Source organism: Pristiophorus japonicus, unplaced genomic scaffold (assembly GCF_044704955.1).
Source record: "Pristiophorus japonicus isolate sPriJap1 unplaced genomic scaffold, sPriJap1.hap1 HAP1_SCAFFOLD_776, whole genome shotgun sequence".
NCBI classification, from domain to species: Eukaryota; Metazoa; Chordata; class Chondrichthyes; family Pristiophoridae; genus Pristiophorus; species Pristiophorus japonicus.
Window position 1 is genome coordinate 151,388 of NW_027254693.1, and position 22,867 is coordinate 174,254.

General features: G+C 45.7%; 1 protein-coding gene across 1 annotated transcript; it reads right to left on the reverse strand.

Annotated features, from left to right (window-relative positions):
- Positions 1-1,428: 1,428 nt before the first annotated feature.
- Positions 1,429-22,196, reverse strand: LOC139256812 (zinc finger protein 229-like). The gene is made up of 3 exons (XM_070874318.1): positions 22,027-22,196; positions 15,268-15,473; positions 1,429-3,100 (listed from the first exon to the last, which is right to left on the reverse strand). The coding sequence occupies exon 3, from the start codon at positions 2,740-2,742 to the stop codon at positions 1,567-1,569; it is 1,176 nt and encodes a 391-aa protein (XP_070730419.1). The 5' UTR covers positions 2,743-3,100; positions 15,268-15,473; positions 22,027-22,196; the 3' UTR covers positions 1,429-1,566.
- Between the last annotated feature and the right edge of the window lie 671 nt (positions 22,197-22,867).

A 22,867-nucleotide genomic window follows, 5' to 3' on the forward strand; every position in this document is an offset into this window, starting at 1 on the left:
TACATAAACCTTTAAAAGTAGGAGGGCAAGTTGATAAAGTCGTTATAAAAAACATGGGATCCTAGGTTTTATAAATAGGGGTGTGGAGTACAAAAGGGCAGAGGTCATGTAAACCTGTAGAAAGCATTGGTTAGGCTGCAGTTCGAATATTGTGTCAGGTTTTGGGGATCTTACACCAGGAAGGATGTCGAGACCATGGAGAGGGTGCAGAGCGATTCACAGACGATACCAGGGAAGAGAGTCTTTAGTTATCAGGGGAGATTGGAGAAACTGGGGCTCTTTTCATGAGAACAAAGGGTAATTGGAGATCTGAGGGAGGTGTTCAAAATTTGATCCGGTAAATGAGGAAAAACTATTTCCACCAGTCGGTGAGTCAGTAACTCGAGGGCATCGAATTCAAATCATCACCAAAAGGCCCAGACCCAGGGATGAACTATCAAGCACACTGTACAACAATGTTCAGGACACTCACTGTCCCTCCGGATCTGTGTCCAGGGGAGGAACTGATGGGTTTCTATCTTTGGGTTAAATTATGTTCTCAAAGAGGTGATGGATGCCAGCATCGAGGAATGGGTCATTCTGAGCAGCTTGTGTCTGCCTAAAGCACACTTTAATCAGGTAAAGCACAGGTTAGATAGAGTAAAGCTCCCTCTACACTGTCCCATCAAACACTCCCAGGGCAGGTACAGCATGGGTTAGATACAGAGTAAAGCTCCCTCTACACTGTCCCATCAAACACTCCCAGGGCAGGTACAGCACGGGTTAGATACAGAGTAAAGCTCCCTCTACACTGTCCCATCAAACACTCCCAGGCAGGTACATGGACATGTTACCAATACCTTCTCTGGATACCAAGGCTAGGAGAGGCACTCTGGAAGGTTTGGGGAGCTGGGGTTTGTCCATGAGAGTAACCGAACTAAAATAATCACGAGTAATGATCGGGTGTCAGTCATGTCTCAGTGGTAGCAGTTTTGTCTCCGAGTCAGTAGGTTGTGGGTTCAAGTCCACCTGTCGAGACTTGAGCACAAAATCTAGGCTGACATTCCAGTGCAGTACTGAGGGATTGCTGCCCTGTCAGTGTTGCTATCTTTCGGATGAATCCCTGAACCGAGGCCCCATCAGCCCTCAACCAATATCATTAAAACCGATTATCTGGCCAGTATCACATTGCTGTTCATGGCAGCTTGCTGTGTGCAAATCATCTGCTGCATTTCCTATACTACAACAGTGAATGCACTTCAAATGTACTTTGATGTTGTTGTACTTCATTGGCTGTAAAGTACTTTGGGACATCCTGAGGTCATGTGAGGTGCTGCATAAGGACAGGTCTTTGTTAACTGAAGGAGAAAAGTTTAAAAAAAGGAAGTCGGTGACAGGACAACAATTAGTCTCCTCATATATTGGAGAAATCAAGGAATCGACATACTGTTTGAACCAAAACCGATTTATTTGTCAGATATCCAGAAAATTAAACTTCAGCCCAGTTACAGGGAAAACACAGCCCAACTGTCAGAATGAACACGGTTCGGTCCCGATCTGATTCACAGCAGAATCCAAAACCTGCAGTCACTTGTGAACTCGCTGGTGTGTCAGCAGGCTGGATGAACGAGTGAAACCCTTCCCACACTCAGAGCAGGTGAACGGTCTCTCCCCAGTGTGAGTGCGTTGGTGCATCATCAGATCATTTCTGCTTTTAAAGCTCTTCTCACAGTCAGAACATTTAAATGGTCTCCTACTGGTGTGAACAAGTTGGTGTGCAGTGAGGTGGGATGAACGAATGTATCGTTTCCCACACACTGAGCAGGTGAACGGCCTCTCCCCAGTGTGGATACGTTGGTGTTTCATCAGATCACTTCTGCTTTTAAAGCTCTTCTCACAATCAGAACATTTAAACAGTCTCTTATTGCTGTGAACAACTTGGTGTGTAGTGAAGTGGGATGAACAAGTGAATCCTTTCCCACACACTGAGCAGGTGAACGGTCTCTCCCCAGTGTGAGTGCGTTGGTGCATCATCAGATCATTTCTGCTTTTAAAGCTCTTCTCACAGTCAGAACATTTAAATGGTCTTTTACTGGTGTGAACAAGTTGGTGTGTAGTGAGGTGGGATGAACAAGTGAATCCCTTCCCACACTCAGAGCAGGTAAACGGTCTCTCCCCAGTGTGAACTCGCTGGTGTATCAGCAGGTGGGATGAACAAGTGAATCCCTTCCCACACTCAGAGCAGGTGAATGGCCTCTCGTCAGTGTGAAGTCGCTGGTGTGTCAGCAGGTGGGATGAACAAGTGAATCCCTTCCCACACTCGGAGCAGGTGAATGGTCTCTCCCCAGTGTGGATACGCTGATGAGCCAGAAGGTGGGGTGAATTTATGAATCCCTTCCCACACTCAGAGCAGGTGAATGGCCCATCAGTGTGAACTCGCTGGTGTCTCAGATGGTGAGATGATTTCATGAATCCTTTCCCACACACAGAGCAGACGAACGGTCTCTCTCCGGTGTGAACTCGCTTGTGATCAGTGAGGTGAGATGAACAAGTGAATCTCTTCCCGCACAAGGAGCAGACAAATGGTCTCTCCCCAGTGTGAACTCGCTGGTGTTCAATGAGGTTGGATGAAATAATGAATCCCTTTCCACACACAGAGCAGGTGAACGGCCTCTCTCCAGTGTGACTGCGTCGATGAATTTCCAGCTGGGACGGGGAACTGAATCCCTTTCCACAGTCCCCACATTTCCACGGTTTCTCCATGGTGCGGGTGTGTTTGTGTCTCTCCAGGTTGGATGATCAGTTGAAGCCTTGTCCACACACACACAACACGTGTACGGGTTCTCCCCGCTGTGAATAGTGAGATGTTTTTTCAGGCTGTGTAACTGGTTAAAGCCCTTTCCACAGTCAGTGCACTGGAACACTCAAGGGTGTGTGTATCTCGGTCCTTTTCCAGTCACACTGATGTTTGAAATCTTTTCCCACAGACAGAACAGACAAACATTTATTTTTCCACACTCAAAGGCCGATGATATTCATGTTGCGGTGGATCGAGAGAGTGTCAGATCTTGGTGATGTTTGGTTAGAGTTTCCCATCTGCAAATCCTCCCCTTCTTATCCCCTGTAAAAGGAGTTTACAAAAGTCATCACTAAGGACAGAATATTCTAGTTTCTATGGTATACACATTCACCTCTGGTTTCCCCACAGCTGTAAATCCCCATCACACACACTATCCTACACCAGTGCTGAAATCCAAACCCATTACATCACCACCAACATTTTTTCCTTCTTGTTGAAGGTGCTGACTCTGGCTGGGTTCAGTTGTACACTCACTGGTTCCCCTCCCTCTCCTCCCTTGAAGTTACTGACTCTGGCTGGGTTCTAGTTAGGCCACAGCTAGAGTACTGCGTGCAGTTCTGGTCACCACATTACAGGAAAGATGTGATTGCACCAGAGAGGGTACAAAGATTTACGAGGATGTTGCCTGGAGTAGAGAATTTTATCTATGAGGACAGATTGGATAGGCTGGGGTTGTTTTCTTTAAACAAAGGAGGCAGAGGGGAAACCTCATTTGAGGTGTATAAAATTAAGAGGGGTCTAGACAGAGTGGATAGGAAGGACCTACTTCCCTTAGTCGAGGAGTCAATAACTGGGGGCATAGATTTAAAGTAATTGGTCGAAGGTTTGAATGGGATTTGAGGAGAAGTTTTTTCACCCACAGGATGGTGGGAGTCTGGAACTCACTGCCTGAAAGGGCAGTAGAGGCAGAAACCCATAGCATTTAAAATTGCAGGATACTCTCGTTTATCCGGATCGCTTGGGCATTTGGCAATTCCGGGTAAACTAATTTTCTTTTAGGGCGAGTTTGCATTTTAAAGTTAAAACTTTAATGAATAAATACAATCAGCTACAAGGCAGTTAAGTATACAAAAGATGGACATTACCAGCATACATGTACTTCGGCTGGACTGTAATCACGGAGCGACGAATGCTGCACTGGGAGTGGCTGCAGGTGGCCTCGAGGATGGGATCATACTTGAGGGGCCTAGATAGAGTGGATAGGAAGGACCTATTTGCCTTAGCAGAATGGTCAATAACTCAGGGGGCATAGAATTAAAGTAATTGGTAGAAGGATTAGAGGGGAGACCTAATTGAGGTATATAAAAGTATGAGGGCCTGGATAGAGTGGATAGCAAGGACCTATTTCCCTTAGCAGAGGAGTCAGCTGTGGCTCAGTAGGTAGCACTCTCATCTGAGTCAGAAGGTTGTGCGTTCAAGTCCCACCCCAGGGACTTGAGCACAAAAAAATCTAGACTGACACTGCAGTGTAGTGCTCAGGGAGTGCTGCAGTGTCGGAGGAGCCGTCTTTCGTCGAGACATTAAATCCGTCTGCTCTCGCTCTGGTGGACGTTAAAGATCCCATGGCACTATTTAGAAGAGTGGGGGAGTTATCCCCGGTGTCCTGGCCAATATGTATCGCTCAATCAACATAACAAAAACAGTTTATCTGGTCAATATCATGTTGCTGTCTGTGGGAGCTTGCTGTGCGGAGATTAGCTGCCGCTTTCCCACATTGCAACAGTGACTACGCACCAACAGAACTTCATTCTCTGTAAAGAGCTTTGAGACGTCTGGTGGCGGTGAGAGGCGCTATATAAATGTAAGTCTTGTATCAGTGTAAGCCAAGAGCTGTACAGTGGGATTAGGCTGGAGAGCTCTGTGCCGGCCGGCAGGGACACGATGGGCCGAATGGCCTCCTTCTGTGATGTCACTGTCTGGGGTTCTGTGACGTCTCAGGCCTCACCAGCAGCCATGCTGCCTGATTTGACAGCCGAGAGTCCGCGCCTGCGCACCGGGAACTGTGCCCTGCACAGCGCCCCCTCTCGGTCACCATCGGCAATAACCACGCATGCCCAGAGGACACCAACCACCCCTCCCCCTCACATTCGGAGTTGCGCCAGCGCGATCGGATCCTGTGGCGCGGAGTTGGGTCGGCGCGGGGCCTTCGAGGGAAAGGCGTTTGTGTCCGTTAAAGAGCCGCGATCGGTGACGTAAAGTGAGTTTTTTCCACTCCGATTGGGTAGAGAATTGTGTGTGGGGGGGGGGGGGGGGGGAGAATAAAGGGAAATTCAAACCTGAGAGTCCGCACATCTGGGACCCGAGACCAGTTTCCAGTTTGGTGGAGCGCGCTCGAGGGACATGTGAGCCGGGCCCACGGCCTGATTGACGGGAGCTTCTGACCAATGGGGAATGAGTGGGGCGGGTCCTCCAACCAATCGGGGAGTCCGAGGGGCGGGACTCCATGGTCCAGAACATAAAGAAGGGTAACTTTGAAGGTATGAGGCGTGGATTGGCTAGGATAGATTGGTGAATGATACTTAAGGGGTTGACAGTGGATAGGCAATGGCAGACATTTAGAGACCACATGGATGAACTACAACAATTGTACATCCCTGTCTGGCGTAAAAATAAAAAAAGGGAAGGTGGCCCAACCGTGGCTATCAAGGGAAATCAGGGATAGTATTAAAGCCAAGGAAGTGGCATACAAATTGGCCAGAAATAGCAGCGAACCCAGGGACTGAGAGAAATTTAGAACTCAGCAGAGGAGGACAAAGGGTTTGATTAGGGCAGGGAAAATAGAGTACGAGAGGAAGCTTGCAGGGAACATTAAAACGGACTGCAAAAGCTTCTATAGATATGTAAAGAGAAAAAGGTTAGTAAAGACAAACGTAGGTCCCTTGCAGTTAGAATCAGGGGAAGTCATAACTGGGAACAAAGAAATGTAAGACCAATTGAACAAGTACTTTGCTTCGGTATTCACTAAGGAGAACACAACAACCTTCCGGATATAAAAGGGGTCAGAGAGTCTAGTAAGGAGGAACTGAGGGAAATCCTGATTAGTCGGGAACTTGTGTTGGGGAAATTGATGGGATTGAAGCCCGATAAATCCCAGGGCTTGATGGTTTGCATCCCAGAGTACTTAAGGAGGTGGCCTTGGAAATAGCGGATGCATTGACAGTCATTTTCCAACATTCCATAGACTCTGGATCAGTTCCTATGGAGTGGAGGGTAGCCAATGTAACCCCACTTTTTAAAAAAGGAAGAGGGAGAGAAAACAGGGAATTATAGACCAGTCAGCCTGACATCAGTAGTGGGTAAAATGATAGAATCAATTATTAAGGATGTCATAGCAGCGCATTTGGAAAGAAGTGACATGATAGGTCCAAGTCAGCATGGATTTGTGAAAGGGAAATCATGTTTGACAAATCTTCTGGAATTTTGAGGATGTTTCCAGTAGAGTGGACAAGGGAGAACCAGTTGATGTGGTGTATTTGGACTTTCAGAAGGCTTTCGACAAGGTCCCACACAAGAGATTAATGTGCAAAGTTAAAGCACATGGGATTGGGGGTAGTGTGCTGACGTGGATTGAGAACTGGTTGGCAGACAGGAAGCAAAGAGTAGGAGTAAATGGGTACTTTTCAGAATGGTAGGCAGTGACTAGTGGGGTACCGCAAGGTTCTGTGCTGAGGCCCCAGCTGTTCACATTGTACATTAATGATTTAGACGAGGGGATTAAATGTAGTATCTCAAAATTTGCGGATGACACTAAGTTGGGTGGCAGTGTGAGCTGCGAGGAGGATACTATGAGGCTGCAGAGTGACTTGAATAGGTTAGGTGAGTGGGCAAATGCATGGCAGATGAAGTATAATGTGGATAAATGTGAGGTTATCCACGTTGGTGGTAAAAACAGAGAGACAGACTATTATCTGAATGGTGACAGTTTAAGAAAAGGGGAGGTGCAACTAGACCTGGGTGTCATGGTACATCAGTCATTGAAGGTTGGCATGCAGGTACAGCAGGCGGTTAGGAAAGCAAATGGCATATTGGCCTTCATAGCGAGGGGATTTGCGTACAGGGGCAGGGAGGTGTTACTACAGTTGTACAGGGCCTTGATGAGGCCACACCTGGAGTATTGTGTACAGTTTTGGTCTCCTAACTTGAGGAAGGACATTCTTGCTATTGAGGGAATGCAGCGAAGGTTCACCAGCCTGATTCCCAGGATGGCGGGACTGACATATCAAGAAAGACTGGATCAACTGGGCTTGTATTCACTGGAGTTCAGAAGAATGAGAGGGGATCTCAGAAACGTTTAAAATTCTGACGGGTTTCGACAGGTTAGATGCAGGAAGAATGTTCCCAATGTTGGGGAAGTCCAGAACCAGGGGTCACAGTCTAAGGATAAGGGGTAAGCTATTTCGGATCGAGATGAGGAGAAGCTTCTTCACCCAGAGAGTGGTGAACCTGTGGAATTCTCTGCCACAGAAAGTTGTTGAGGCTAATTCACTAAATATATTCAAAAAGGAGTTAGATGTAGTCCTTACTACTAGGGGGATCAAGGAGTATGGCGAGAAAGCAGGAATGGGGTACTGAAGTTGCATGTTCAGCCATGAACTTATCGAATGGTGGTGCAGACTCGAAGGGCCGAATGGCCTACTCCTGCACCTATTTTCTATGTTTCTATGACTTGCGCCGCTGATTCGCGCGCTGCGGCTCAGCCACTTTGTGCAGTCCCTTGTTCAGGGCCTGGGGCTTATTGGACACAAGGCTCTGGGGCTCAACCCACTGGCTCAAAATTTAATATAGACATTTTAAATTCATCAATAAAAGGGACAGTGTCTCTAATTAAGAACATAACATGAGAAATAGGAGCAGTAGAGCATTTGGCCCCTCGAGTCTGCTCCACCATTCAATAAGATCATGGCTGATCTGATCATAGACTCAGCTCCACTTCCCTGCCTACTATCCATAACCCTTTACTCCCTTATCGCTCAAAAATCTCTCTATCTCCGCCTTAAATATATTCAATGACCCAGCCTCCACAGCTCTCTGGGGTGGAGAATTCCACAGATTTACAACCCTCAGAAGAAATTCCTCCTCATCTCAGTTTTAAATGAGTGGCCCCTTATTCTAAGACTATGTCCCCTAGTTTTAGTTTCCCCTATGAGTGGAAATATCCTCTCTGCATCCACTTTGTCGAGCCCCCTTCATATCATATGTTTCGATAAGATTACCTCTCATTCTTCTAAACTCCAATGGGTATAGGCCCAACCTACTCAACCTATCTTCATAAGTCAACCCCGGCAACTCCAGAATCAACCTAGTGAACCTTCTCTGAATAGCCTCCAATGCAACTATATCCTTCCTTAAATACGGAGACCAAAACTGTACACGGTGCTCTAGGTGTGGCCTCACCAATACCATGTACAATTGTAGCAGGACTGCTCTGCTTTTATACTCTATCCCCATTGCAATAAAGACCAACATTTCATTTGCCTTCCTGATTACTTGCTGTATCTGCATACTAACTTTTTGTGTTTCATGCACAAGGACCCCCAGGTCCCTCTATACTGCAGCGCTCTGCAATTTTTCTCCATTTAAATTGTAATGTGCTTTTCTATTTTTTCTGCCAAAGTGGACAACCTCACATTGTGCCACATTGTATTCCATCTGCCAAATTTTTCCCCACTCATTCAGCCTGTCTATATCCCTTTGAAGATTTCTTGTGTCCTCCTCACAATTTGCTCTCCCATCCTCCTTTGTATCATCAACAAATTGGCTGCATTACACTCGGTCCCTTCATCCAAGTCATTAATATAGATTGTAAATAGTTGAGGCCCCAGCACCGATCCCTGCAGCACCTCACTAGTTACCGTTTGCCAGCCGGAAAATGACCCGTTTATTCAGACTCTCTGTTTTCTGTTCATTAGCCAATCGTCAATCCACAATAACCCTGGGAACTTCTATCTTGTGCAGTAACCTTTTATGTGGCACGTTATCAAATGCCTTCTGGAAATCCAAATACACAACATCCACTGGTTCCCCCTTATCCACTCTGCTCGTTACATCCTCAAGGAATACCAGAAAATTTTTCAAACATGATTTCCCCTTCATAAACCCATGCTGACTCTGCTTGATTGAATTATGCTTTTCCAAATGTCCTGCTGCTGTTTGCTTAATAATGGACTCCAATATTTTCCCAACGACAGATGTTAAGCTAACTGATCTATATTTCCTGCTTTTTGTCTGCCTCCTTTTTTAAATAGGGACGTTACATTTGTGGTTTTCCAATCCGTTGGGCCCTCCCCAGAAACCAGAGAATTTTGGTAGATTACAACCAATGCATCCACTATCTCCTCAGCCACTTCTTTTAGGATCCTACAACGCAAGCCATCAGGTCCAAGAGACTTGTCCGCCTTTAGTCCCATTATTTTACTGAGTACTACTTCTTTAGTGATAGTGATAGTTCCTCCCTCCCTATAGCAGCCACAGTGCGAAAGTGGTGAAGGGAGTGAATGATGAAGGTGGTGGGTGGGGTGCCAATCAAGTGGCTGCTTTGTCCTGAATGGTGTCGAGCATCTTGAGTGGTGCTGGAGCTGCACTCATCCAGGTACGTGCAGAGTATTCCATCACATTCCTGACTTGTACCTTGTACATGGTGGAAAGGATTTGGGGCGTCAGGTGATCGAAAGTGATTTGACCAATTGAGGGTAAGGAAAGAGACATACATTAAGTAGATAAACAACAGGGTAGGGCATGATAAGGGAGAATACAAAGGGATCAGGAGAGAAGTTAAAAAAAAAATTAGGAAGGCAAAGAGGAAATATGAAATGAAATGATCAAGGAAAATAAAACAAAATTAAATATTTTACAGGAAAAGGAAGGTTGGGATGGAAATAGGGCCATTAAAGGATAGACAGGCAGCCACAAGTAACGATAGCGAGATGGCAGAAATATGAAATCATTATTTCGCTTCGGTATTTACCGGGAGATGGAACAGGTGGACATGACATTGGATGATGAGATGAGTAATGAGAAGTGCATTTAAAATAAAGAAAGGGGATACATTAAATAAACTAATCAAACTCAGGATAAAACCAAGGTGTATTGCCAGAGGACTGGCGAACAGCTAACGGAGTACCTATATTTAAGGAGGAGAATAGAACATGTCTAGGTAATTACAGACTAGTCAGCTTAACATCGGTGGTAGGAAAAATAATGGAATCCCTACTAAAGGAGAAAATAAAAGAATGTCTAGAAACAAAAAGTATAATAATGAATAGCCAGCATGGATTTCAAAAAAGGGAAAACCCTGCTTGACCAAGTTTATTGAATGTTTTGAAGTAGTAACACAGTAGACAATGGTAATGGAGTAGGTATAATTTATCTAGATTTTTGAAAGATCTTCGATAAGGTACCCCATAATAGACCAATGAATAACGTCAGACAATACAGAGTCAGGGGATAAGTAGTAAAATAGGATGCAAGCTGGCTGCAAGACAGAATGCAGAGAGTGGCAGTAAAGGGTAGCTATTCACAGTGGGAGGTGTGTGTAGTGGTCTTCCACAAGGATCAGGGCTGGGACCGCATGTTCACAATTTACATTAACGATTTAGACTTTGGAATCAAAAACACAATTTCTAAATTTGCAGATGGTACTAAATTTTTTGGGGGGGGGGGGTGTGGGGGGGGAATAGTCAATACTGAGGAGAACTGCAACAAATTACAGGAGGACATTAATAAACTTGCAGAATGGGCAAATAATTGGCAAATGAAGTTCAACACATAAATGTGAGGTAGTACATTTTGGGAGGAAGAATAGGGAGGTCATTTATTACTTGGAAGGTGCAAGTCTAGGTGGGAGAGAGGAACAAAGGGATCTTGGAGTACAGATACACCAATCACTAAAAGTTGTGCCACACGTTAGCAAGGCCATAAAAAAGCAAACCAAGCACTAGGCTTTATTCTAGAGGTATAAAATTGAAAAGTAAGGCAGTTATGCTGAACCTGTATCAAACCTTGGTTAGACCATACTTGCAGAGTACTGCGTGCAGTTCTGGTTGCCAGATTATAAAAAGGATAGAGAGGCACTAGAGAGGGTGCAGAGAAGATTTAAAAGGATGATACCAGAAATGCAATATTATCAGAAAAGGATGAACAGGCTAGTAGGACAAGCATAAGAGGGAGAATGGAACAGAGGGTTATGTTGTTAGATTTAGATGAGGAAAGACAGGAGGAGGCTCGAGTGGAGCATAAACGCTAGCACGGACTAGTTGTGCCGAATGGCCTGTTTCTGTGCCATACAGCCTGTGTAAAATCAGTTGTGAATAACCTGGTGCATTATTTTTCCAGTTTTATGCCATGAAAGAACCCACAGGTTAATGATTTCGATCAGTTTTTCTTACTAATGAATTGAATAGATTGGTCAATTGTTTTTACAATAGTCGTGATTATTATTTGATAATTGCATTATAAGTCCTGCATCAGACATTACATGCTGCCATTTCATTTATCTTCTTATTTGAAGTCCATATAGAAACATAGAAAATAGATGCAGGAGTAGGCCATTCGGCCCTTCGAGCCTGCACCGCCATTCAATGAGCTCATGGCTGAACATGCAACTTCAGTACCCCATTCCTGCTTTCTCACCATATCCTTTGATCCCCCTAGTAGTAAGGACTACATCTAACTCCTTTTTCAATTGGCCTCAACAACTTTCTGTGGTAGAGAATTCCACAGGTTCACCACTCTCTGGGTGAAGAAGTTTCTCCTCATCTCGGTCCTAAACAGCTTACCCCTTAACCTTAGAATGTGACCCCTGGTTCTGGACTTCCCCAACATTGGGAACATTCTTCCTGCATCTAACCTGTCTAAACCCGTCAGAATTCTGAACTCCAGCGAATACAAGCCCAGTTGATCCAGTCTTTCTTGATATGTCAGTCCCTTTTTTTTTCTTGATGTGGTGTGCGATTTGAGTTTCCCATCTGCATATCCTCCCCTTCTAATACCCTGCAAAATTAATTTAAAACAGGAAAAAGGGGAGTGAGAGAGAGAACCCACAAAGTGGCAGGTTAGGAAATTGAACTTAATGAATCTGTTAATTTGTGGGGCCGGCAATACAACAAAGTGACCAAGAAAGCGGCCGGATTGTCGTAAAAACCCAACTGGTTCACTAATATCTGACTCTGGCTGGGTTCAGTTCTACATTCACTGGTTCATCTCCCTCTCCTCCCTTGAAGGTGCTGACTGTGGCTGGGTTCAGTTCTACACACACCAGTTTCTCTCCAATATGTGACCCATGTGCCCAATCTCCCTGTGTGAACCTCGACAGAGAGTGTCGACAGGCTATTCCACTGTCCTCACCCGAGGCCTCACATGTGCATTTTCCAGCAGGGTCTCTGGACGCTCCTCCCAATGGCTCAGTGGCTACAGGCACCGACCACTGTGACTCAGTCACATTAACAGGAGGGACCCAGGTTTAATCCACTCTGCGTATCCTCCCGTTCTAAACCCGTGTCAAAGCTGTTTACCAAAGTCATCACTGTAAGTAGGAATATAGGAAGAGGAATAGGCCAATCGGCCCCTTGAGCCTGTTCAATTTGAATAATAGTTACGTGTACTGGTCTGGTATAAGAACATAAGAAATAGGAGGAGTAGGCCATATGGCCCCTCGTGCCTGCTCCACCATTCAATATTATCATGGCTGATCCGATCATGAACTCAGGTCCACCTCCCTGTTCGCTCCCCATAACCCCTTATCGTTTAAGGAACTGTCTATTTCTGTCTTAAATTTATTCAATGTCCCAGCTTTCACAGCTCTCTGAGGCAGTGAGTTCCACAGATCCACAACCCTCAGAAGAAATTTCTCTTCATCTCAGTTTTAAATGGGCGGCCCCTTATTCTAAGATTTTGCTCTCTGGTTCTAGTCTCCACCATCAGTGGAAACATCCTTTCTGCATCCACCTTGTCAAGCCCCCTCATAATTATTGTGTATGTAGGCACTCTGTTAATGACTCCACAAGGCAGAGTATGGCACTTGAACTGAACAGACTGTAGTCCTTTATTGCAGCTCCTAGAGTGAGGACACCAAGAGGTGAGCTCCCTTTTATACTGGGTTACCTGCAGTGTACAGGTGACGCTTGGGTCTCCAGCAGCAGCACCCTCTGGTGTACATGTAAGGTACACAGGGTGATGGTACATTCAGGTCTAGTGTTCAGTACATCATTATATCATTGACATGCATACATAACAATAATCTTATACGTTTCGATAAGATCACCTCTCACTCTTCTGAATTCCAGTGGGTAGAGGTCCAACCTCCTCAACCTTTCCTCGTAAGTCAACCCCCTCATCTCTGGAATCAACCTTGTGAACCTTCTCTGAACTGCCCCTAAAGTAAGTATATTCTTTTGTAAGCATGCTTAAGATGTGCACACTTACTTAAGATTTTACGGGTTAAGAAAGAAAACAGGAAAGGCCCTCCATTCAAATAGATCAAGCACTAACTCCTAATGCAGAAAACCAAGAAGGAGGAAATAGTTCAGAAGCCAGAGAACATTGTTCGGACAAAGATGAAGTTGGGAGGTGCATGGAGATTCTGGCTGTAGGGAGGTGGGTTGTGATGCAGTTGGTGAGGTGCAGGGAGATTCTGGCTGTAGGGAGGTGGGTTGTGATGAGTGTGGTAATGATGAATTGGTTACCGAGAGATAGGTCTGTGCACGTTGAAGATAAATGACAAAAGGTGCTGGAGGAGCAGCAGGAAGGGCTAAATGACAGTGTAAGAAATCCTGTATGGACTCTGAAACCTCCCATGCAAGAATGGCTTTGAAAAATCAAGGCAATTTCCTTTGTTATACTTCCAATTTTTGGTGAAAAAGATGTTTACAAAGAATATTTCAAATATGAATAATTGCCAATCTGCTGCGAAAATAATACTGGGACTTAGAAAAGTAAATGGCGTTGTTCTTCTGAGAAAAAAATGGGAGAGAGATAACCAAATAAAAATCATGAACTGGTCAGGAACGTTGAAGTAGCTGCAAGAAGCATTTACATTGGAGGAGGGAGAAGGCCAGGAGGAAAGGTGATCCACATGACATTGATTATAGAGTGGAATCTAGACAGCAATACAAGAACCAGGTAACATTAACAAGGGTAAACTCGGGGCCAAAAGATGGGAACATCTACAGTAAGCTGTATAGACGTGAATGCTGAATGCATTAGGAATCAGCAATTCCAAAACACGAGGCTACTGTAGCACTCGGGAACTACAGTGTTGAGGGAATATTAGAAACATGGCTGACTGCAGAGGATGGTGCACAGGGACAGGAGGAGCCTGTTCCACCATTCAGTTAGATCATGGCGGATCTGTACCTCAACTGCATTTACTCACTTCTGCTCCATATCCCTTGATGCCCTTAACCAACACAAATATACCCATCTCAGTCTTGAAAATGTTCTTGATCCTAGCATTCAGTCTTTTGAGGGAGAAAGTTCCAGACTGACACAATCTTGTGATTGAATAAAAAATTATGAATAAAAGTAACAAAAAAGTATTCAGGCACAGCAGAGTAGACAGCAAGGGTGTGATGTGGCCCTTGATGTCAAAGACATCTCGGAGATTAAAGCTGTTCATCTTGTGAAAGAGCTGTCCAAATATTCCCATAACCCTGCAAATTAGTTCTCTTCAAGTACATGTCCAATTGCCTTTTGAAAGTCCCGATGGAATCTGCTTCCACCACCCTTTCAGATTCCAAGTCTTAACACCCTTTGAAAAAATATCTCCATATTTCCCCTCTAGTTCTCTTGCCAATTATTTTAAATCTATGACCTCTGGCTATCGATCCTCTTGCCAGAAGAAACTGTTTCTCCCTGTTTACTCAATCAAACACCTCAGAATTTTGAATACCTCTATTAGGTGTTCCCTTGACCATCCAGAGAACAATCCCAGTTTCTGCAATCTCTCCACATAACTGAAGTCCCTCATCCTGGTAACCTCCTTCTTACCCTCTCCAAGTCGCTGACATCCTTCCTCAAGTGTGGTTTCCAGAATTCGACACAATACTCCAGCTGCGGCCTAACCAGTGATGTGTAAAGGTTCAGCGTGACTTCCTTGTATAGAATTCAATGCCCCCATTTACAAAGCCAAATATCCCACAAGCTTTCTTCATTGTCTTATCAACTTGCCCTGCCACCTTCAAAGATTTGTGAACATTTACCCCAGTTCCTTCTGTTCTTGCACAACCCTCAAAATAGCACCATTTAGATTACACTGCCTCTCCATGTTCTCCCCAAAGTGCATCACTTCACACTCACCCGCATTAAACTGTATCTGCCATGTGTCTGCCCATTTCTCCAGTCTGTCTATGTCCTCCTGAAGTCTGCTACTATCCTGCTCACTATTCACTACGTTACCAAGTTTTGTATCATCTGAATTTCAAAATTGTACTTACTATCCCCAAGTTCAGGTCATTTATATACAACAAGGAAAGCTTATTGTGAATGGTCTCGGATTTCTCACGGATTTGTCTCCATTCTGAATAAAGCAAAATCCTTTTCTTCATTCAGTTCTTGGACCAAGTTCCGTTCCTTTTCATCCAAAATATGGCCCAATTTAGAAAATTTAGAGTCAATGATTCTGCGATTGATTCGACTGTTCCTGTGAAGACAGAGAGTTTGTTAAAGAAGGAAGCAAAACTATCTCAGGTCACAAGCACATTGATTACGCGAGAGGCGGGAGTCGGAGCGGCCTATAAAAGGCCCAGGTGCGTGGAGAGGCGTACCTGTGCAGCTACGTACCTGTGCAGCTACAGCGGGAGAGAAGGCAAAAGAAGTAGAAAGAAATCAAAAGGTGACGTCACAGCCAAGAGGGTAAGTGATTGGCTGGTGATTGGTGAGTAGTTTTTCTTTTTTTCTTCTATATCAGTGAGTAACTTTTAACATTGTTGTTGCCAATTTAAGTGTATCTAAGGGTTAAGTCATGGCAGGAGAGCTCGGTCAGGTGTTATGCTCCTCCTGTACCATGTGGGAACTCAGGGATGACTCCATTGTCCAGATGACTATGTGTGCAGGAAGTGTATCCACCTCGAGCTCCTGACGGTCCGCGTTGCGGAGTTGGAGCTGAGGGTGGATTCACTCTGGAGCATCCACGATGCTGAGAATGACGTGAGTAGCACGTGTAGCGAGTTGGTCGTACCGCAGGGAAAGGGTCCACAGCCAGATAGGGAATGGAAGACCAGCAGGAAGAGCAGTGCAAGGAAGGTAGTGCAGGGGTCCCCTGCGGTCATCCCCCTGCAAAACAGATACACTGCTTTGGGTACTGTTGAGGGAGATGACTCATCAGGGGAGGGCAGCAGCAGCCAAGTTCATGGCACCGTGGCTGGCTCTGTTGCACAGGAGGGCAGGAAAAAGAGTGGGAGAGCGATAGTGATAGGGGATTCAATTGTAAAGGGAATAGATAGGCGTTTCTGCGGCCACAACCGAGACTCCAGGATGGTATGTTGCCTCCCTGGTGCAAGGGTCAAGGATGTCTCGGAGCGGGTGCAGGACATTCTGAAATGGGAGGGAGAACAGCCAGTTGTCGTGGTGCACATTGGTACCAACGACATAGATAAAAAAAGGGATGAGGTCCTACGAAACGAATTTAAGGAGCTAGGAGCTAAATTAAAAAGTAGGACCTCAAAAGTAGTAATCTCGGGATTGCTACCAGTGCCACGTGATAGTCAGAGTAGGAATCGCAGGATAGCGCAGATGAATATGTGGCTTGAGCAGTGGTGCAGCAGGGAGGGATTCAAATTCCTGGGGCATTGGAACCGGTTCTGGGGGAGGTGGGACCAGTACAAACCGGACGGTCTGCACCTGGGCAGGACCCGAACCAATGTCCTAGGGAGAGTGTTTGCTAGTGCTTTTGGGGAGGATTTAAACTAATATGGCAGGGGGATGGGAACCAATGCAGGGAGACAGAGGGAGACAAAAAGGAGGCAAAAGCAAAAGACAGAAAGGAGATGAGGAAAAGTGGAGGGCAGAGAAACCCAAGGCAAAGAACAAAAAGGGCCACTGTACAGCAAAATTCTAAAAGGACAAAGGGTGTTAAAAAAACAAGCCTGAAGGCTTTGTGTCTTATTGCAAGGAGTATCCGCAATAAGGTGGATGAATTAACTGTGCAAATAGATGTTAACAAATATGATGTGATTGGGATTACGGAGACGTGGCTCCAGGATGATCAGGGCTGGGAACCCAACATCCAGGGGTATTCAACATTCAGGAAAGATAGAATAAAAGGAAAAGCAGGTGGGGTAGCATTGCTGGTTAAGGAGGAAATTAAGGCAATAGTTCGGAAGGACATTAGCTTGGATGATGTGGAATCTATATGGGTAGAGCTGCAGAATACCAAAGGGCAAAAAACGTTAGTGGGAGTTGTGTACAGACCTCCAAACAGTAGTAGTGATGTTGGGGAGGGCATCAAACATGAAAGTAGGGGAGCGTGCAATAAAGGTGCAGCAGTTATAATGGGTGACTTTAATATGCACATAGATTGGGTTAACCAAACTGGAAGCAATACGGTGGAGGAGGATTTCCTGGAGTGCATAAGGGATGGCTTTTTAGACCAATATGTCGAGGAACCAACTAGGGGGGAGGCCATCTTAGACTGGGTGTTGTGTAATGAGAGAGGATTAATTAGCAATCTCGTTGTGCGAGGCCCCTTAGGGAAGAGTGACCATAATATGGTGGAATTCTGCATTAGGATGGAGAATGAAACAGTTAATTCAGAGACCATGGTCCAGAACTTAAAGAAGGGTAACTTTGAAGGTATGAGGCGTGAATTGGCTAGGATAGATTGGCGAATGATACTGAAGGGGTTGACTGCGGATGGGCAATGGCAGACATTTAGAGACCGCATGGATGAACTACAACAATTGTACATTCCTGTCTGGCGTAAAAATAAAAAAGGGAAGGTGGCTCAACCGTGGCTATCAAGGGAAATCAGGGATAGTATTAAAGCCAAGGAAGTGGCATACAAATTGGCCAGAAATAGCAGCGAACCCGGGGACTGGGAGAAATTTAGAACTCAGCAGAGGAGGACAAAGGGTTTGATTAGGGCAGGGAAAATGGAGTACGAGAAGAAGCTTGCAGGGAACATTAAGACGGATTGCAAAAGTTTCTATAGATATGTAAAGAGAAAAAGGTTAGTAAAGACAAACATAGGTCTCCTGCAGTCAGAATCAGGGGAAGTCATAACGGGGAACAAAGAAATGGCGGACCAATTGAACAAGTACTTTGGTTCGGTATTCACTGAGGAGGACACAAACAACCTTCCGGATATAAAAGGGGTCGGAGGGTCTAGTAAGGAGGAGGAACTGAGGGAAATCCTTATTAGTCGGGAAATTGTGTTGGGGAAATTGATGGGATTGAAGGCCGATAAATCCCCAGAGCCTGATGGACTGCATCCCAGAGTACTTAAGGAGGTGACCTTGGAACTAGTGGATGCATTGACAGTCATTTTCCAACATTCCATTGACTCTGGATCAGTTCCTATGGAGTGGAGGGTAGCCAATGTAACCCCACTTTTTAAAAAAAGGAGGGAGAGATAACAGGGAATTATAGACCGGTCAGCCCGACATCGGTAGTGGGTAAAATGATGGAATCAATTATTAAGGATGTCATAGCAGTGCATTTGGAAAGAGGTGATATGATAGGTCCAAGTCAGCATGGATTTGTGAAAGGGAAATCATGCTCGACATATCTTCTGGAATTTTTTGAGGATGTTTCCAGTAGAGTGGACAAGGGAGAACCAGTTGATGTGGTATATTTGGACTTTCAGAAGGCTTTCGACAAGGTCCCACACAAGAGATTAATGTGCAAAGTTAAAGCACATGGGATTGGGGGTAGTGTGCTGACATGGATTGAGAACTGGTTGTCAGACAGGAAGCAAAGAGTAGGAGTAAATGGGGACTTTTCAGAATGGCAGGCAGTGACTAGTGGGGTACCGCAAGGTTCTGTGCTGGGGCCCCAGCTGTTTACACTGTACATTAATGATTTAGACGAAGGGATTAAATGTAGTATCTCCAAATTTGCGGATGACACTAAGTTGGGTGGCAGTGTGAGCTGCGAGGAGGATGCTATGAGGCTGCAGAGCGACTTGGATAGGTTAGGTGAGTGGGAAAATGCATGGCAGATGAAGTATAATGTGGATAAATGTGAGGTTGTCCACTTTGGTGGTAAAAACAGAGAGACCGACTATTATCTGAATGGTGACAGATTAGGAAAAGGGGAGGTGCAACGAGACCTGGGTGTCATGGTACATCAGTCATTGAAGGTTGGCATGCAGGTACAGCAGGCGGTTAAGAAAGCAAATGGCATGTTGGCCTTCATAGCGAGGGGATTTGAGTACAGGGGCAGGGAGGTATTGCTACAGTTGTACAGGGCCGTGGTGAGGCCACAACTGGAGTATTGTGTACAGTTTTGGTCTCCTAACCTGAGGAAGGACATTCTTGCTATTGAGGGAGTGCAGCAAAGGTTCACCAGGCTGATTCCCGGGATGGCAGGACTGACCTATCAAGAAAGACTGGATCAACTGGGCTTGTATTCACTGGAGTTCAGAAGAATGAGAGGGGACCTCATAGAAACGTTTAAAATTCTGACGGGGTTAGACAGGTTAGATGCAGGAAGAATGTTCCCAATGTTGGGGAAGTCCAGAACCAGGGGACACAGTCTAAGGATAAGGGGTAAGCCATTTAGGACCGAGATGAGAAGGAATTTCTTCACCCAGAGTGGTGAACCTGTGGAATTCTCTACCACAGAAAGTTGTTGAGGCTAATTCACTAAATATATTCAAAAAGGAGTTAGATGAAGTCCTTACTACTAGGGGGATCAAGGGGTATGGTGAGAAAGCAGGAATGGGGTACTGAAGTTGCATGTTCAGCCATGAACTCATTGAATGGCGGTGCAGGCTAGAAGGGCCGAATGGCCAACTCCTGCACCTATTTTCTATGTTTCTATGATGACAATGCTTAATAAACACCAAGCCACGCTGCTGGAAATGCACAGGGAAAGAGCTCTGTTAGCCAGACATGGGTGCATAAAACACTACCCGTACTGGCACAGCCCACATCGGCCCACTGAGAATTCACCTTCATTTCGGAGACCTTCTCTTACTGCTTAAACTCAAAATCGTCAAGAGATTTTCTTCTGCCTCAGAAAATGTAGAGTTGTGTTCATTTTCAGCTGCAATTTAAATTAAATGAGGTCTAAAGTTAATTGGCAAAAAAATCCAGGGGATAAATGAGGGGAAACATTCTTACACAGCGAGTTATGGTGATCTGGAATGCACTGCCTGAAAGGGCGGTGGACGCTGATTCAATAGTAACTTTCAAATGGGAATTGGATAAATAGTTGAGTAGGAGACATTCACAGGGCTCTGGGGAAAGAACAGGAGAGTGAGACTAATGGGACAGCTCTTTCAAAGAGCCAGCACAGGCACGATGGGCCGAATAGCCTCCTCCTGTGCGGTGTGTATCTATGATTCTAGGTACTGACAATAGAGTCAAGCGCTTTGCTAAAATTAGAAAGATCAAAAGTGAATTTTTTTTTAATTCTTAGCTGGACCAACTGTTTTAACTTCACTTCATAATGGTTGCAGCTGGTACAAAGTAGAAGTGGAGTCAAACTCTCTCCTGGTCCACAGTCAATGGAAACTGTTGATCTTCAGAGTTACTCTGCACATCTCCCCTCGCCATCAATCTCAAACTGCTTTGCATCAACACAAAGTGCATGACTGTCCCAATCACACTGAGCCACGACATACTGAGTTAAGACATGCAGAATCAGCTGAACTATAAACAGAAACACTGAGCTTTCTATACTTCAACAACATTACAGATTGACAGTAAGATTCCTGCCCTCCTCCAGCTCACAAGGTATCCTGAAATGTAAATAAGATACCAAGTCAGGCAACACCAAGTTTCCTATTGGGAAGGAGAGCAGGGGAGTTCCCCTCAGTGTCCTAGGTCAATATTTATCCTTCAACCAACATATGAGCTGGTCATTGCCACATTGCTGTCTGTGGAATCTTGCTGTGCACACATTGGCTGCTGCATTTCCTACTTTACAACACTGACTACACTTCAAAAGTACTTCATTGGCTGTAAAGCACTTTGGGATGTCCTGAGCTCGTGAAAAGCACGATATAAATGCAAGTCTTTCTATGGGATTAACACACACCATTATTGCAGCATGACAGGCCCTCTGCTAGAAACTGTCAGACACAACTCAGCGACAGTGTGTGACTGAGATAGTCCTGGTTGGCTCTGATAATAAAGGATGACAATAAAGGATAATAAAGAATGTTTACCTAGTTTCCCCTTAATTCCATCTGTGCTATTCGCCTCAACCACTGCATTCAGTAGAGAATTTCACATTCTCAACATTCTCTGGGTAAAGAACTCATCCTCTTAAAATTGCACCTTCATACAGTGTGACAGGGTAATTGCACCAAGAACTGCCCCCAACTCCTCCTCTTCTGTCTATTTTGTTGAGTTAACAATTTGTTTTTTTTAGACTCAGAAGATTATGGGTTTAAGTCCTGCTCCAGGACCTTGAGCACAAAATCTAGGCTGACACACCAATGCAGTGTTAAGGGAGTGCTGCACTGTTGGAGGTGCCGTCTTTCGGATGAGATCTTAAACCGAGTCCCATCTACCCTCTCAAGCAGACGTAAAAGATCTCATGGCATTATTTTGAAAAGCAGCGGAAGTTATCCACAATGCCCTGGCCAATATTTATCCCTCAACCAGCATCAAAAAAACATTTGGTCGCTAACACATTGCTGCTTGTGGGAGTTTGCCTTGCACAGATTGACGGCCACGTCTCCTACATTACAACCACAAGTACACTTCAAAAGTAGTTCCAGATCACAACAACTTGCTGTGTTTAAAAAAAAAAAGTTCCATGTCACCCCTGGTTCTTTATCGAATCACCTTAAATCGGTGTCAGTTCCACATGAGATATTAAGACAGGTGACCAAAAGCTAGTCAGAGGTAGGTTTTAAGGAACGCCTTAAAAGGAGGAGAGAGGGGTAGAGGGAGGCTGTAGAGGTTTAGGGAGAGAATCCAGAGCTTAGGGCCCAGGCAGCTGAAGGCACGGCTGCGGTTTGTTAATTTAAAAATTATACTATCAACACCACTCCTTGCCAGGTATGTAATTAGGTGCATTACCTTCCAATGAATTACACATTAGGTCTGTCCCATCTGTAGCACATCCTGTACCCACCAGCCAAGACTGTGGCTCACTCACTGGGCAGCAAACACTATTTAAATGAGTTTTGCCTGTGTAACAATCCACTACAATATTCAACACATTATATAAAGTACAGACTGGATCAAACACCTTATTCCCCCATTCCCCTCCTCATTCCCTACCCCCCTCCCCACCATTCCTCCTCCTCACCCCCCCCCACCCCACCACACCATTCCTCCTCCTCACCCACCCCACCCCACCATTCCTCCTCCTCACCCCCCCCACCCCACCATTCCTCCTCCTCACCCCCCCCACCCCTCCCCACCATTCCTCCTCCTCACCCCCCCCACCCCTCCCCACCATTCCTCCTCCTCACCCCCCCACCCCACCATTCCTCCTCCTCACCCCCCCCACCCCACCATTCCTCCTCCTCACCCCCCCCACCCCACCATTCCTCCTCCTCACCCCCCCCCACCCCACCATTCCTCCTCCTCACCCCCCACCCCACCATTCCTCCTCCTCACCCCCCCACCCCACCATTCCTCCTCCTCACCCCTCCCCCACCCCACCATTCCTCCTCCTCACCCCCCCCCACCCCACCATTCCTCCTCCTCACCCCACCATTCCTCCTCCTCACCCCCCCCCCCACCCCACCATTCCTCCTCCTCACCCCCCCCCCACCCCACCATTCCTCCTCCTCACCCCCCCCCCACCCCACCATTCCTCCTCCTCACCCCCCCCCCCACCCCACCATTCCTCCTCCTCACCCCCCCCACCCCACCATTCCTCCTCCTCACCCCCCCCCCCACCCCACCATTC